At 33.3% G+C, this 15,545-nt stretch overlaps 1 protein-coding gene across 4 annotated transcripts in view; it reads right to left on the bottom strand.

Moving 5' to 3' along the window:
• LOC6039883 (tyrosine-protein kinase Src64B) overlaps positions 1 to 15,545 on the bottom strand; it is a 174,302-nt gene that overhangs the window by 8,699 nt on the left and 150,058 nt on the right. For all 4 annotated transcript variants that reach the window (XM_038260142.1, XM_038260143.1, XM_038260145.1 and 1 more), the window contains exon 3: positions 6,089 to 7,090. In XM_038260142.1, coding sequence (XP_038116070.1) covers positions 6,089 to 6,326 — 238 coding nt within the window. In that variant the 5' untranslated portion in view covers positions 6,327 to 7,090. The remainder of the gene's footprint in view (positions 1 to 6,088; positions 7,091 to 15,545) is intronic.

The raw sequence follows: 15,545 nt of genomic DNA, 5'->3' as shown, positions 1-15,545 counted from the left end.
ACAAACTTTTCCCTAAGATATAGACATTAGAATGTGTAACAAAAACTATTATTGGGGCTTGTTCTGGTGGGCGCCAAATATGAGCTTGATTGGACGTAACAGAAGCTGGCCTCCATTTTCGAATTTTGGAATGGATTTTAATCGGTAGAAATATTTTTTTTCTAAATTTAAACATTCTTGGCGAAAATAAAAAGATCAGAACATTCCAAATTCAAAGCTTCAGAAATTCAAAAATTCGAAAAAAAAATTTTAAATAGTTTTTATAATAACAAAAAAAAAAATCAAAATACATATTAATTTTTTTTTCAAAATTTCTAAAATCGTAATTTAAAAAATCTGAAATTTCGAAATTCAAAATTTTAGCAATCTGAAATTCAAAATACAAAAAATGGGTAATCAAAAATTTGAAGATTAAAAAAAATCAAAATTAAAAAATCAAAATTAAAAAGTCAAAATTTAAAAACTAAAAAAATATCAAATTCAAAACAATATAGGAAAAAAATTCTCAAATCTTAAATGATTTTAGTATCCTTAAGCTTATAAATTCTAAAATTCTTAAATCCCAAATTCTTAAATTCTTAAATTCTTAAATTCTTAAATTCTTAAATTCTTAAATTCTTAAATTCTTAAATTCTTAAATTCTTAAATTCTTAAATTCTTAAATTCTTAAATTCTTAAATTCTTAAATTCTTAAATTCTTAAATTCTTAAATTCTTAAATTCTTAAATTCTTAAATTCTTAAATTCTTAAATTCTTAAATTCTTAAATTCTTAAATTCTTAAATTCTTAAATTCTTAAATTCTTAAATTCTTAAATTCTTAAATTCTTAAATTCTTAAATTCTTAAATTCTTAAATTCTTAAATTCTTAAATTCTTAAACTCTTAAATTCTTAAATTCTTAAATTTTTTTATTTTTAAATTCTTAAATGTTTTTATTTTTAAATTCTTAGTTCTTAAATTCTTGAATTCTTGGATTCCACAATTTTTGAAGTCCTATTTTATGTAAGAGATTTTGAAATTATGAGAAGACATTATTTTAAATATCAGAAATTAAATTTCTTTCGGAGTGAAATTTTAGCGTGGATTTTGAATTACAAACTGTTTAATAAATCTGAGATTTTGAATATTTAGACTTTCGAAAATTAAAATTTTATCATATTATAATTTTAGATTTTGATTTAATTTTGAAGTAAAAATTTTGAAGTTAAATTTTTAGGTTTTTAAATTTTGTATTTTATATTTTGAAGATTTTTTTTCATGACCCTTGCCTTGACCGTCTCTTAAGGATTTTTATTTTAATGGATTTATTGCTTTTATTCTTTTGGAGCCTTTAACCATAAAACGAGTTTTTTTTATCAAATACTTTCTTAATTAGTTTTTCTTCATTAAAAAATAAAATTTCTTAAATGTTGGGCGCTATTTTTTTATATGGCGAGGATTTTGCGCGGTTTCGGATTTTAGGTCGGCGCGGATTTGGCGCGGATTTTTTTTCGACTCTCCCGTAACAACCCTAAAAAAAATACTCAAAAAGAGGTAGTAATCAATCAACCAAATTTTCAACCTTCCAAAACTCAACTTTTTTTTGCTGTGTGTTTACTGAAAAGATTGTTAAAAATTCCCAGAAATATTCAGGTTAATCAAACATGCATTTTTGGTAACCCCATTCCAGATCCCAAAGAACTAAAGATTGCACAATTATAACGCGTTTTTCCATGTAAGCGAGCAGCACATTTAGTGATAAGAGTTTAACACGCTCCACGTGCACCCATGATTGACGGTTTGTGATGGGGCAGAAATGCAAACAAACTATTCCATATCGGAGACAGGGAAAGCTTTTGTGATGCTTCCGCGATGGGAGCAGCAGCTGTTTGTGTGTAAAAGTGCGTGATGGTATCAGCTGGTTATCAGCTTAAAGGATTTATGGTACGATGTACCACAGTTTTTTTTATGGGAATGTTTGAAAATTTCAAGAATATTCTGCAAATCAAAAAAATGCGACTGATAAAATAAATGAAAGGAAGTCAATGCAAATCAAAACACAAAACCATTTTGTGCTTCTCCATATGAAAATCCTGATTTAACTTCAGTTTTCCACATACAAAAATCAGAAAGGAAAAAATATTTAACCATTTTTGATTTTTTGGTATTTCTAAAGAATATTCTTAGCGAGTTCTTTTTTCAGAAATTGGGTACTAAAGCCCTATGTCAATTTTTATGTACAACGGTAAAAAACATGATTAAAATCCATTTCTGATCACTTTTTTTCATTAAATGCAAAAAATATTGACAAGACAACATTTTTTCGATTGATCAACTATGGTCCCCTTGGAACGAGCTGTCAAGTAGGAACTTTTCTGTCAAGAAGGACCGTGACGTTAATTTTTCCAAATTGATTTAAAAATCCATTTTAAACTCTTTGTGGTCGTACAAAGGATCATTGTACTCAGAAAAATAAGCTTTATCGCTGTAAACAATAATATCAGCAATCTAAGCTTCATTTTAGGACCAAATTGTCATGCATGGCACTATTATACACAATCATAAATACTTTACTTCATAAAATGAGGTTAGGAGCTTCTTGAGTACATTTCCATTTTTTCTCCAAAAAATTTTGGTATCTCAGAAATGAAAAGACAATCCTAGAATTTTTGTTAGACGATTTTATAGGAAATTTTCTGAACTTTTTGAAAATATTTTTTTCAGATATGGACACTCATGGACACTATTTATAAAAATCGAAAAACTGAAATTATTTAGTTGAAATAAAACTAAGAAGCCTAATACCGAAAACAGGACCCTTTACATAAATTTCTGTAAAATACTTTTACAATGTGTTGACAACAAATTTTTTGATCGATGTGGTTTCTTCGGCAAAGTTGTAGGTGAGCTGGAAATGGATTCTGTTTATAATTTTTGAATTGGTTCAAACTTTTTGGGGGCTTTTCTAATGACTAAATAAGCCTTTTTGTGTCATTGGCTCATGCAAAAATGGTAGGTAAATATTCTAAAATCTGTAGCTTTGAAGGAATTTTCTTATCGGTTTGGTGTCTTGGGTAAAGTTATAGGTTTGATGAGGACTAAAAAAAATGTACACGGAAAAATATAAGTTTTAGGGAACGAGCAACCGCAACTTTTGAGCCATAGAAAAGTATGGTCAAAAATGTTTACATAGAGTAGAGATTTTTTGAAAAAAAAAAAAAAAAATGTTCTTTAAAAATAACACGTTTGATTGAAAATTTATTTTTGACTTCAGTTTTGAATGTAAATTCCTAATTGCAATCGAAAAGTACTCAAGAGATTTTTTGAAAAAGTCCACCGTTTTCAAGATAAAGCCACTTAAAGTTTAATTTCAAATAAAAAAATGGATGTCTTGGTTCGACTAGTGCAATAGCTAAAAATATCAGAATTTTCAAAAATAGATATTTTGCGCAATTTTTTTTGTTTGAATAGTCCAATAAAAAAATGGGTAATTTTGGGCCGTTGCAAATATTTTTCAATGTTTATGTCGCCCCCCCTCCCCCCCCCCCCTTCAAAATCGGTCCGAAAAATTAGGGGGCAAAAAAATATTTTTTTAAAAAACTCTAAAATTTTAAAAGAAATAGAAGTCTACACTGAAATAAAAAAAAGTACCAAATTCCTAAATTCTAGAAATTTTGCCTCCTTTCCTTATCAAGTAATCCAAAAACCCCGATTACTAAATAAGGAAAAGTGACAAAATTCCTAGAATTTAGGAATTTGGTACTTTTTTTTATTGCAGTGTAACCAACTGAAAACAATTAAAAATACATTTTCCTGCATTCAAAATCATATTTAGCATGTGTGGGATCAATTTTTGTGAAAGTCCAATGTACAGCACCGCAAAAAGTTTTTTTTCGGCGAAAAAAAATCTTTTCAATACTTGCATATTTTGAACACTAATGATTGCAAAACAACTGGGCAGGTGTAAAATGCATTTTAAAATACTTTTTTCATTCAAATTTTGAGACCATGGCTTGTAATTTCAATTTTTGCAAATTTCACGGGGACCTCAATTTCAAAACACCAAATTTCACGCAAATTTCGCGGAACGATAAAAATGTTAAAATAACTCTGAAAATCTTATGTTTAAATCACAGAAACTACTTTTTATGCTTCAATATATATTATTCTTCAATAAACTAAAAAAATCTTTATTAAATTTGAAGGTGACACAAAAGAATCTGCTAATTTTCAATAAAGATTTTATATTTTGAAATAAAATCTAGGGCATTCGTATTTTCATTTATTGAACTGCTTTTTTGAATATTTGACTAATAAAATTAAAAAGTTTTCGCTGACTTGCTTTATTTAATTGAATTTCAAATCAAAGCAAGATTTAACAATCTTGTCCAGCAAAAAATGAGTAACAGCCACTTTTCCTAAAAAAAATTCTGATATTCTTTTTTAATAAATCAATATTAACTTAAGCCCCCGCCAAATAAAAATATGCGATTTCCGAATTGCTAAACACATTGTTAAAACATAATCAGAACGTAAATAAACATAAAGAGTTCTGTGAGTAAAATAACAATCAAAGTGGTATGAAAACCGAGGAAAAAGTATGACTGAACATGTAAGCTATTTAAATTGCAGCGATTTAAACACGCAAATAACATTGCAAAATGGTGTAGCTCCAAAACATCACTGTTTACACGAAATTTGATTTCAGATTCGGATTGGCACTTTTTTTCTCACTAAAACTTAAATATCTCGGCTCTGGAGTGTCGAAATCGCATTTTCTCAGAGGGAAAAATGTTCGCCATGAAATTTCCTACAAGCTGCATGTATTGGTTTTTCTGGGAAAAATAGGCTACCCTAAATTAAATGAACATTTCTGAAAAAGTTTCGGAAAAATGCGATTTTCTCGACACAAATCCGCCTGGGAGAGTCCAAAAACTTAAGTTTTGGTACAATATTGATAGTGCATCTTAATCTATGGACAAAAACCTATCGTTTGAAGATAATAAACACCTGATCGAAACAGTTTTTGTATTGATTCCAAGTGATTTTAGAAAATTTGTTCAAAAAAGTGACTTTTTTCAGTAAATCGACTAGGGGGTGCGAGAAAGTATTTTATTATTTTTTCTTGTCTAAGAAAACATTGTTCCTAACATCATAATCTATCATTTAAGAAGTGAGCACCTGAAATTCCTCGACATGACCTCAAAATGGGACAGGCTAGTATTCATTCGTTTAATTCTACAGTAGTTCATAAGATTATGTTTATTCCTATTTGAACTTGATAAATCATTTTGAGAAAAATCGTTACAGTTTCACACAAACATAAAATTTCACGGGATTTCGCGGAAAAAGCCAAATTTCACGGATTTCACGCTGTCCGCGAAATCGTGAAATTTCACTAACCCTAATTATGAGCATCGTTGTTTTACTTGTTTCAATATTTAAATAAGTTTTGAAAAGTTTTTTTTGTTATGTCCTGGACTTTCCCAGGACTATGAAAAATACTAAAACAACATAAACGACAAGAAATGATTGGAAGTTCCAACTTAGCTTAAATATAAATCTTTTATAAAAGAAAGGTGGACCAACAATAGGGTGACAAAAAAAGATAATTATGGAATATCTTAAGAGATATCCCTTGGCTCGATTCTTTAGGTTAAAAATAAGAAACTGTGTCAATTTTGAGCCACATCGGTTAAGAGATAAGGGTCCCTTTTTATCGTTGAAGTTTGCATTGGAAAACTCGAAAAAATGTATGGAAAAATGTAAAAAATTCAAAATTCCACCAAAAGGTGGCGTTAAATGTTCAGAATTATTGTCAAGTGTGAGATTTTTAAGTAAAATTTTATGACAAACAATTTTGTCCAAGACCGCAAAACGATCTGAGTTAACCCTGACGAGTTAAAAACGATTTAAAGAAGACGTTTTTGTAAGAAAAGTTTTTCTTTCACCAACTTAAACGATAAAAAGCTACGCTTAACCCATAACCGATTTCGCTAAAAATCTTCAAAGTTACTTATTTTTGCCTGAGGAATCAAATCAGGGTGTATCCCTGATGTCATTTTTTTTAAATTGTCACCTTAACCAACAACGAAAATGAAATACTCACGCTGCGTCGTCCTCGGCCTGATGATGTCCACGCCGCCCTTGGGCAGCCCCTTGATCAGCTGTCCCCGGTTCGGGTCGGGGGTGTACCGCGAATCGAGCGATCCGCCGCCACCGTTGGTGTGCTTGTTCGGTCCGCCCGACATGTTCGAGCTGAACGACGATTCGCCCTTTTTGTACCCGCCCGGGTAACTCAGGGCCAGCTCCTGATCCTGCCGCTTGCTGCAGCATTTGTTGCCCATTTTTGAGATTTGTTGGGTTTTTTGTTTTGTTTTGTGCTAAATGATGCTAAATGAGCTTTCGAGTTTTGTTGTTGTTGTTGTCCTATTGGTTGATGTTGTCTAAAGTGTTTCTTTTTTGGTATCGATTACAGAGCGATATTGTTCGTAGGTGTTTCGTAAGGTGTTTTTTTTTTGTTCGTTATTTGGACACCAGGCACGCTGTGGGTTTTTTCTTAGTTACGTTGGGGATCGGATATGTGCGTTCCGTTCCTAACTTTGCTACGTTTTTGTTGTGTTTTTGTTCTCTCTACCGAGGGATACGATCTACGACGTTCAGCTAGTTCTTCTTCCAGACTATCTTGGCACGAATTAAATGCAGTTGTTGCTTGTTTGCTGTTGTTGCTGTTGTTGTTCTAGTCTTCGTCGATGAGATGCTGTGTGATGACTGTGAAATGTGATTGGACGCGTCGTTCTTATCAGCCTCGTTACATCCTTAAAATTTACTCTCAATCTTGGATAACTGCACCAACTCTTGAAACTTTTTTCATTACTCGGTGAAACCCTTTGCTGCTAGTTCCGACCTGCTCTACTGACTGCTGCAGAACTCCAGAAGTGTCATCACCGTCAACTCTTGCTGCTGCTGCTGTTGTTGTCCTCCTCGCTGGCAGCCAAAACGCAAATCTATTCTCAAGAGGTCGCTTTTAACTGCCATTTTTTCTGGTCGCTGCCTGGTTGATTCCAAGTACAAGAAGAAGAGATGCAGTGCCGTGGAAGGATGCAGCGTTCTGGAAATGAAAGCAACGAGAAAAAAAGGAAAAGTTGAGTGAAAAGTTCTTTTTGCGCGATGCCGCGGCGTTCGACGTTCATTCATATTCATTTATTATCGAGCAACATTTGTTATTTGCAAATGGGAAATCGGGTTTGGTGGGGGGAAAAGGATGGGCGGGAAAGCCGGCAAAATGGATGGAAAAGTGTAATATAAATTGTTCTCGGAATTGTTTTTTGTTTGCTGTTGGGGGAGGCATACCGGTATTTTATATACCTTCATATCCTTTTTGATTGGAATATCAAACGAGGTGAGCGGTAGCTTGGAAGCAATGAGTTTTAAAGGGAAATGTTTAAATATGTAAAGTTTTGCTGAATGCACCAATATTTTTGAGGTTAAAGCAAATCAATTTGATGCAATTTATTTTTTCTTTTTTTTTAATAAAAGAACTTACACTCGAACTGTACAAATTTTCCGTTCTGAAGGTTTTGCAAACGGATTAAAGTGGGTATTTATGTAAAAAATAAAATCCTTCAGAGCCTTTTTGAACAATTTTTAATCATTATAATGTGACTTAGAAAAATGCATGCATAGTTTGGCCGGATTTATACCGGTCCTTTCGATTAAGTGCGTCCATCCCGGGAATTCCAGGGACAAAATTCCCGGGATTTTTCCAAAACCGGGAATTCCCGAATCCCGGGATTTTTCATATTTTGTTCAGGTAATTCCTAAAATTGAAAAAAAAAACAAATTTTGCTATGCAAATTTAGATTTAGTTGAGGAAATAGATGAACAGTTGATTAATTAGTAATCAATTGGGGTTTTAATGCATTAAAATTTGTTTTCGGCATATATCAGCATTAATTTAACTTATTTAGGAAAATTGTTAAAATTTTAGCTTCAAGATCCGCAAAATGCCTAATCCTTAAAATATTGTCTTCTTAATTTTATTTATTTTTGGAAAGACTTGGTATATTATGATATCAAACATAAAAAATATCATATTTAATTATTTTTTATCAAACACCGGCATCTATAGTAAATCGGGACAAAAGTAACGAATTAAGACAGCTGTTCAGGCCAAGTGTTTTGATTTTGTTCATTAATTTTGGTTAAAACAGGAACAGAACAAAAGAATCATTTTATTTATTCTCGTTTCTTGTTTTTTATAGACAGTTTCAAAAATATTGCTAAAGCTGTCATGCCATATCAAAAAATCAATAAAAGAGATAAAAGAGAGTTTCTAATTAATACTTAATTAATTTGTATCACAATGGTTTGAATATTGTGGTTTATTTGAAATCCAAAGCACAACAATGAATAAAAAAACAATCAATTTTTAATTTTATTTAAACTATCTAAATTGCTGTTCATGCAGGCCAAGGATTGATACCTAAGAGCATGCAATGGCACTGACCTTGTTGCGTGCTCTTCGGTAGACGTCTACGTAAGGAACATCCTGGAAGGAGCGTAACTAACTACATCCGTAGTTCTGTTAGATCATCCGAATTATCTTGATCAGAACAGTATAGCTCTGGTTCCTTGCAAGTGTCCTATTTTCTTACCTCCACGTTGGTTTGGTTTTCATGATGACCTAGCTGGTGGCCTGTGGAAACGGCTCGTAAACCTTTGACCCCCGCGGGTCAGACTCGAGACGGCTAGAAGAAAGGGGCGCGACAATGTGGGAAAGGGAAGTAATTTGTGATTGTAGACGGTATTGTTTTGATTCGCAGTATGTTGAGTCTACTGCTGTGGATGTACCTGAAACATCGCACAACGGGGTTTCTCTTCTTTCCGTTTTTATCAACCATTAGAGAGCCTGGAGCTTATTAGAGAACGGACGTCTCGAACCTGAAGTGCCAATCGAGGCACGAGAGCTGTCAAGCGGAGGTACCTGTCGAGCAAAATCCTTTGTCTTTTGCTCGATTGGTACCTCCGTTTGACGGTTCTCGTGCTTCGATTGGTGCTGGTTTGAGATGTCCGTTCTCTAATAAGCTCCAGGCTCTCTATCTACCATCTATATTCTGTTTGAAACAAAACTGATTCTCTAACACGCCTTCTGTTTATTATCGTTAATTTGTTTTCGATTTCATTTTCTTGATTCTCTTATTCCTCCACGCTTTTCCACTCAATTTACTAATTGATGCTGCTGTAACAAACAGTCTGTTTTCCCAAAATTTGGCAGAGATGTCAATTTTGTTTATCTTTATTTATCTATTTGAATAATTTTTCATCTGCCCTTTAAATTGCCCTTATACAATCTAAGCTTGTTTGTTGCCTATATTTATTAACTGTTGTTAATTTCTTTATCTACTTCATACATACTTACTATCTTTCTTTTACTATTGATTCCTCAAATAGTAAATTTCTTTCACTGTCCATTGTTTTCAATCTTCACCCTTTTCTTTCACCCAAGAGAGGTTCAAGCCCTTACTCAATTTTTGGAATGATCAAAGAATTATCACAAAAATTACTATTGTACTTTTGAAAAACTTTTATAATATGCTTAGGACCAAAAATTGTAACAAAACACCGCGACAAAAGAAATAGCAACATATAAACACAACTCAACACTAGGAAAGATTTCAGGAGAAAACAAAACACAGTAAAATAACAACTAGTTTTTGAATTCAAACTAAAAATAAAACAGTTTTTGTTTTAATGAAAGTTGATAGGCACACTTAAAATGGCAAGGCGCTTATATTTACATCAAACCCTACGTAATGTACCACCCCGGCCGAGTTAAAATGCGTAACCGGAAAAGAAGGTGTGCATGCCTAGCACGAACACTCAAAGCGTGTTCTAGCGTGTTGCTCGTACTGACTCGGAGCAAGGGTGAGATGTAGGTGTAAGGGCAGTGCGTGTTCGTCGGGAACCTGGTGCATAAGATCGGTCAAGGCCCGTTCTTACACTGAAAATTGCGAATTGCGAATTGCGAACTATCTAAATTGCTGTTCATGTTTAAATTGAAGAGTAGTTGTTGTTGTTAATTCATTTATTTCTGGCAGCTTTAACCTTCTTGGTCATTCGCTGTCCTAGGTTGAAATGTAGATTGTCAACAATTACTAGTATTGAGGTCATTCTATGATTTTAAGCTTGAAAACATAACAACTATAATAAAAACATAGATTTTTCTCGGGATCCTGGAATTCCTGGGATTCCCGGGATTCAAAAAAAAATTTCCTGTTTCCCGGGAATTTCAAAACCCGGGAAAATTGGACGCCCTAATTCGGTTAAATTTAGGGTTTCATTGGTTCATATGAAAAACACAGTTAAAAGTATACAGTTCGTGAAAAAAGTTTGTGTAGTGATGGAACATGCGAAAATTGAAAGTTTGACAAAAACCTAGTACATTGGATCTGGGGGTGAGATTGTGTTAAACAAATTTCTGCATTTTTATGACCAAATTTCCTTGACTAATTTAGTAAAGAATTAGTATTGTTCCATCCAGAAAATCATTTTCGCTTGCGAACCTCCTTCATCCGCAAAAGAGAGAGGAGGCAAAATACGCAAAAGAAAGCTCCTTATGACATAAAATTCCCTACCTTTCGATAACAAAATATCTAGGTTTTCTTTTTTGAATTTTTCAAAGATGTTTTCGGAGACTGCTGGTTTAGGGGATATATTTTTTTTTTGATTTGTTTTTTTAATACATCGAAAATCTGGACAAAAATAAAGATAAAAAATATTTTTTAAGCAGAATCGAATTAGCAATCGAAAAGTATTTTACTTCTATTTTTGTTAAAATGTGCCGTTCACAAGCTATAGCCACTTTTGATTAAATATTTTCGAATTCTTTTGTTTTTTTTTTTCATTTTTAAATACATAATTCTTTAAAAAAACACCTCCGAAAAAAACAAAGGCTAAGAAAATTTCCTTTAATTTGGGACATGAAAAAATTGAAACACTTGCGAAATTTTATGATCCTTTCAATAACAAATATTTTTAAAAAATATGTTTTGGTCTAAAATATGAAATTAGGAATGAATTTATTTCCAAGCCCTTTTAAAAAGCTTGATTCAAATTTAAAAATAAATATTTCAAGTGAAAATTGAATATTTAATCAATTTAAACACCACAAAAGAAGAAAAATAAACCCCCTACAACCCGACCACGAGCTTCGATCTAAAAATTCGTCAAAAATTAATTTTGCATCTACTTTATGATCTTCAAAAAGCATTGGAAAGAAGAACTCTTAACACTTTAGAAATATTGTGGGTTGGAAGTTTGGAAGCTGGAAGTTTTTATATGTGATTTTGCCAATGTTTTTAAGACATTTTTTAGGAGTCAACTCTGCCCGAGCAGACGGAAATAACTTGGGAATAACATTCTTTGTTATTTGAAAATACTTGGCCAATAACATTTTATGTTATTTATAACAAGATTTGTTATTCGCCGTTATGATTTTTTTGTTATTGGATTGTTATTGTAATAACAGACTAATAACATTTTACGTTATTCTTCGAACAAATCATTGTTATTATTTTTTGTTATTTTAACAACTAATCCGATCATCCCAATAACAATTGGAGGTATTCTTCCATAACAAAAAATGTTATTCCCAAGTTTTTCTGGCTTTCAATCAATATCAGACCGATAACAAATTGTGTTATGATAACATAAACTGTTATTGAACTCTTATGCAAAAATGGATTTTTCAAGAATATTCCATAACATTTTCTGTTATTTTAACAGTATTTGTTATTGAAATGGCATGAATTTAGTTATTACCGTCTGATCGGGTGGCGTTGTTATTTACGCTTACCCGAGCAGGCGAAAATAACGTGGGAATAACATTTAATGATATTTGAACATACTAGGCCAATAACATGTTATGTTGTTTATAACAAGATTTGTTATTCATCGTTATGATTTTTTTTATTGTATTGTAATAACAGACTAATAACACTTTTAGTTATTCTTCGAACAAATCTTTGTTATCTAATCCGATTATCCCAATAACAGTTGGAGGTATTTTTCCATAACAAAAAAATGTTATTCCAAAGTTGTTGTGGCTTTCAACCATTATCAGCCAATAACACATTTTGTTATGATGAAATAAAGTGTTATTAAACTCTCTCTCTGTGTGCATGTGTGTGGTCAAATCCAATACCTGCTGGCCGGTAGCGAAATTATGGGAAAGTATAGTTTGTATCAGACTTGGGTTGAGCTGATACAGCTTTTCTCAGTCCCGGGTATTAGGTGGTGACAGCCCTCGCGCTGCTTCCAATGACCCATTTCAGAATGGCAGAGATCCTAGCGGCCCAATTCCAAGGTCATTGGGCATTGTCTGGCCCCGCCTAAACATAGTACAAGAACCAGACGGATCCTCGACCTATCTTTAAACTTCCAATCCCATCATGCAAAACAGGGATCAGCGCGTTTTTAATAATTGTTGAAATGTAGACAAAATGTGAAAATTTCAGTTTGGATAGATCTCAACAAGTTTCTGGTTTCTGGTAGTCCTAAGCACCCGGAAGTTTTCCACTATTTTGGTCAATAAAGTGATTCCATAACATTTTCTGTTATTTTAACAGTATTTATTATTGAAATGCTATGGATTTTGTTATTACCGTATGCCCGGGTCGTAAAATCATGACAAATTTTTAAATCGACGATGTGAAAAAATGATCTTATAAAACATTTTTTTAACGTGACTGCCAGCCAGGGTTACCCCTTCCCGAGCAGATGAAATAACTGGGGGGTAACAATTTTTGATATTTAAAAATACTAGGCCAATAACATTTTATGTTATTTATAACAAAAAAAATCAAGCCATCCACATTAACGACCCCCGGGTCTTTTGTGGTCTCTATTGCAAGTTTCTGCTCGAACCTAGGAGTCCGAAGGCTTGAATGGGGAGAGCACCCAAACCTCTTTCTACTCCAAGGAACCTTCCACTCCAGTGTTTGAACTAACGAACTTTGGATTGCGAGTCCAACCGCCACCAGCGATTCCACCGGAGCAGGCTTGGTTTGGTGTGTTGTTTGTACTTATGGCATGGAGACGACTCCTACACCTGGAATGACTTAACGGCCTAACAACCAAGGCCGGGACCGACATTTTACTTCCTCATCCGATGGAAGGTTGGAGCAGATGGGAATCGAACCCAGAATCATCCGCTTACAAAGCGAACAGCGTAACCATTCGGCCACGCACTGCCACTGACACTGTTATTTATAACAAGATTTGTTATTCATCGTTATGATTTTTTTGTTTTTGGATTGTTATTGTAATAACAGACTAATAACACTTTCAGTTATTCTTCGAACAAATCTTTGTTATTATTTTTTGTTATTTTAACAGTAATCTGTTATTCCAAAGTTGTTTCGGCTTTCAACCAATATCAAACCAATAACAAATGTTGTTAAGATAACATAAATTGTTATTAAACTCTTATGCATAAATGGTTATTCAAGAAGATTTCATAACACTATCTATTATTAATAGATAATATAACAGCACTTGTTATTAAAATGGCATGAATTTTGTTATTACCATCTGCCCGGGTTTAATTATAATTAGTGTGCTCTTTATTCCTTGGTCAAAATTGAGCTGTTAGTTGTTCCTGTAAGATAATTTAAACGCGTTACTTCGGATTTAGTTCAAATGAGTGAATTGGCAATATTTCAATAACACAACTCAGAAGTTAAACTCACACATGCGTCACTTTTACGTCACCGAATGTGGTTTTTCGTGCAAATTTGCAAACCACAGTTTACCGTACCGTTTTTTTTTTCTCCAGGTTTCACACCAAACAAAACATTCCATTTGGTTCATGTATTTTTCTCTGTGGTCAGCCAATGTTGTTTTTGCGCCAGGCTTCAGTGAACATCCGCGATGAAAAAAAAAAAGAAAAACCGGTGGTCGAATTGTTTACGCGGAAATTTTCCGTTCTCAGCCCCGATGTAATTAAACTTGAAAATCTCATCGCTCGTCATAACTTGTTTTGTTTCAGTCGTCATCTTTACCAAATTTAGTGACTGGGTGCTCTCTCTTTTTTTTCGTTAGATTTGTTCTGACGATTTTCATTTTATTGTCTTGCCCCACCGCAGGGGGTTCGAGTTTTCTTTTTTCGAGGGGAATGAGTATCAACAATATTTAATTAAAACTGTCCAGCGGTGTAGAACGTATCCATTAGGGGGGAAATTTCGCCTTTCCAGGCAGAAGAATTCATCAAGCCGTTCTGCGGGTTCTTATGCTAATGGATTCGGTTATGACTGGGGTTTTTCTAAGTTAAATTGGGGTAAAGTTACCAAATAAAGTGTCGTCGCGTTGACAATTTGCCCGCCTGCACTCTATGCTTCATAGTAGGCACGGAGTAGTTCTGATTAGGAAGCGAAATGTGTTGGCCATATGTTTGGACTTTTTATTGGTAGGAATCCCCCGTTGGGTTAGGCCTTGCCTGAGATGCAATAAAATGTTTTGAGTGGTTGGTTTGTGATGCTTTTGCCGGGCAGTAATTGCATCAGCAATGGTTTGATTTCAGAGGTTAGGAAAAGGTAGTATAATTGTGGATTCTAATATAAGTCTGAAAGCAGTTGAAAGCTTTTTTTTATAGGTAATTGAGAGAAAATTGATGCAAATCAAAACAAGGCTTTAAACTTGTACATTGTGATTTTATAAGCGAAATCAGCTTAACCTGATTTCGCTAATAAACCAGCTGTCAAAATGAACAACATTTTATCGAAATTGTCTACCGTTGTTCGATGAACAATGTCGGTATTCGGTATATTTTTACAGAATTCGGTAATTTTCAACTTACCGAACTGATCAGTTGTTCAAAATTCGGTAAACTCTACCGAATTCGGTAATAATTAACCACGCATTTCAAAGCTAAAATTCCATCTCAAAAATCCCAGAATAAATATGACATAAAATTTGTCAGGTCTCCTCCTCCCTTTCCCCACCGCCAACCGTAAACACTCAACACTCGAAACTAGACAAATCTCGTTCAAATAGAAAATGTAAACAAACCATAATGCTAATTATCACAAAGCAAACATCATATTTCGTCATCTGCGATGATCTCCCCTACTGGATGTTTTGGAGGCGGTTTGTGTTTGGTACAACTCAGTTATATCAAAGCTGGGAGTCTGGGATGGGGGAACGCAAAGACATGCAACCAAAGTCATCATCATTGGGAGCCACAAACTCAAACAGAAAGTCTTTCCCGAGCAGACGGAAATAACGTGGGAATAACATTTTTTGATATTTGCAAATACTAGGCCAATAACATTTTATGTTATTTATAACAAGATTTGTAACTCGTCGTTATATTTTTTTGGTATTGGATTGTTATTGTAATAACAGACTAATAACATTTTTAGTTATTCTTCGAACAAATCTTTGTTATTATTTTAAGTTATTTTAACAACTAATCCGATCATCCCAATAACAGTTGGAGGTATTCTTTTATAACAAAAAATGTTATTTCAAAGTTGTTATGGCTGTCAACCAATATCAGACCGAAA

This window comes from Culex quinquefasciatus, chromosome 3 (genome assembly GCF_015732765.1).
Source record: "Culex quinquefasciatus strain JHB chromosome 3, VPISU_Cqui_1.0_pri_paternal, whole genome shotgun sequence".
Lineage (NCBI taxonomy): Eukaryota > Metazoa > Arthropoda > Insecta > Diptera > Culicidae > Culex > Culex quinquefasciatus.
This window is presented reverse-complemented; position numbering and strand designations above follow the sequence as displayed.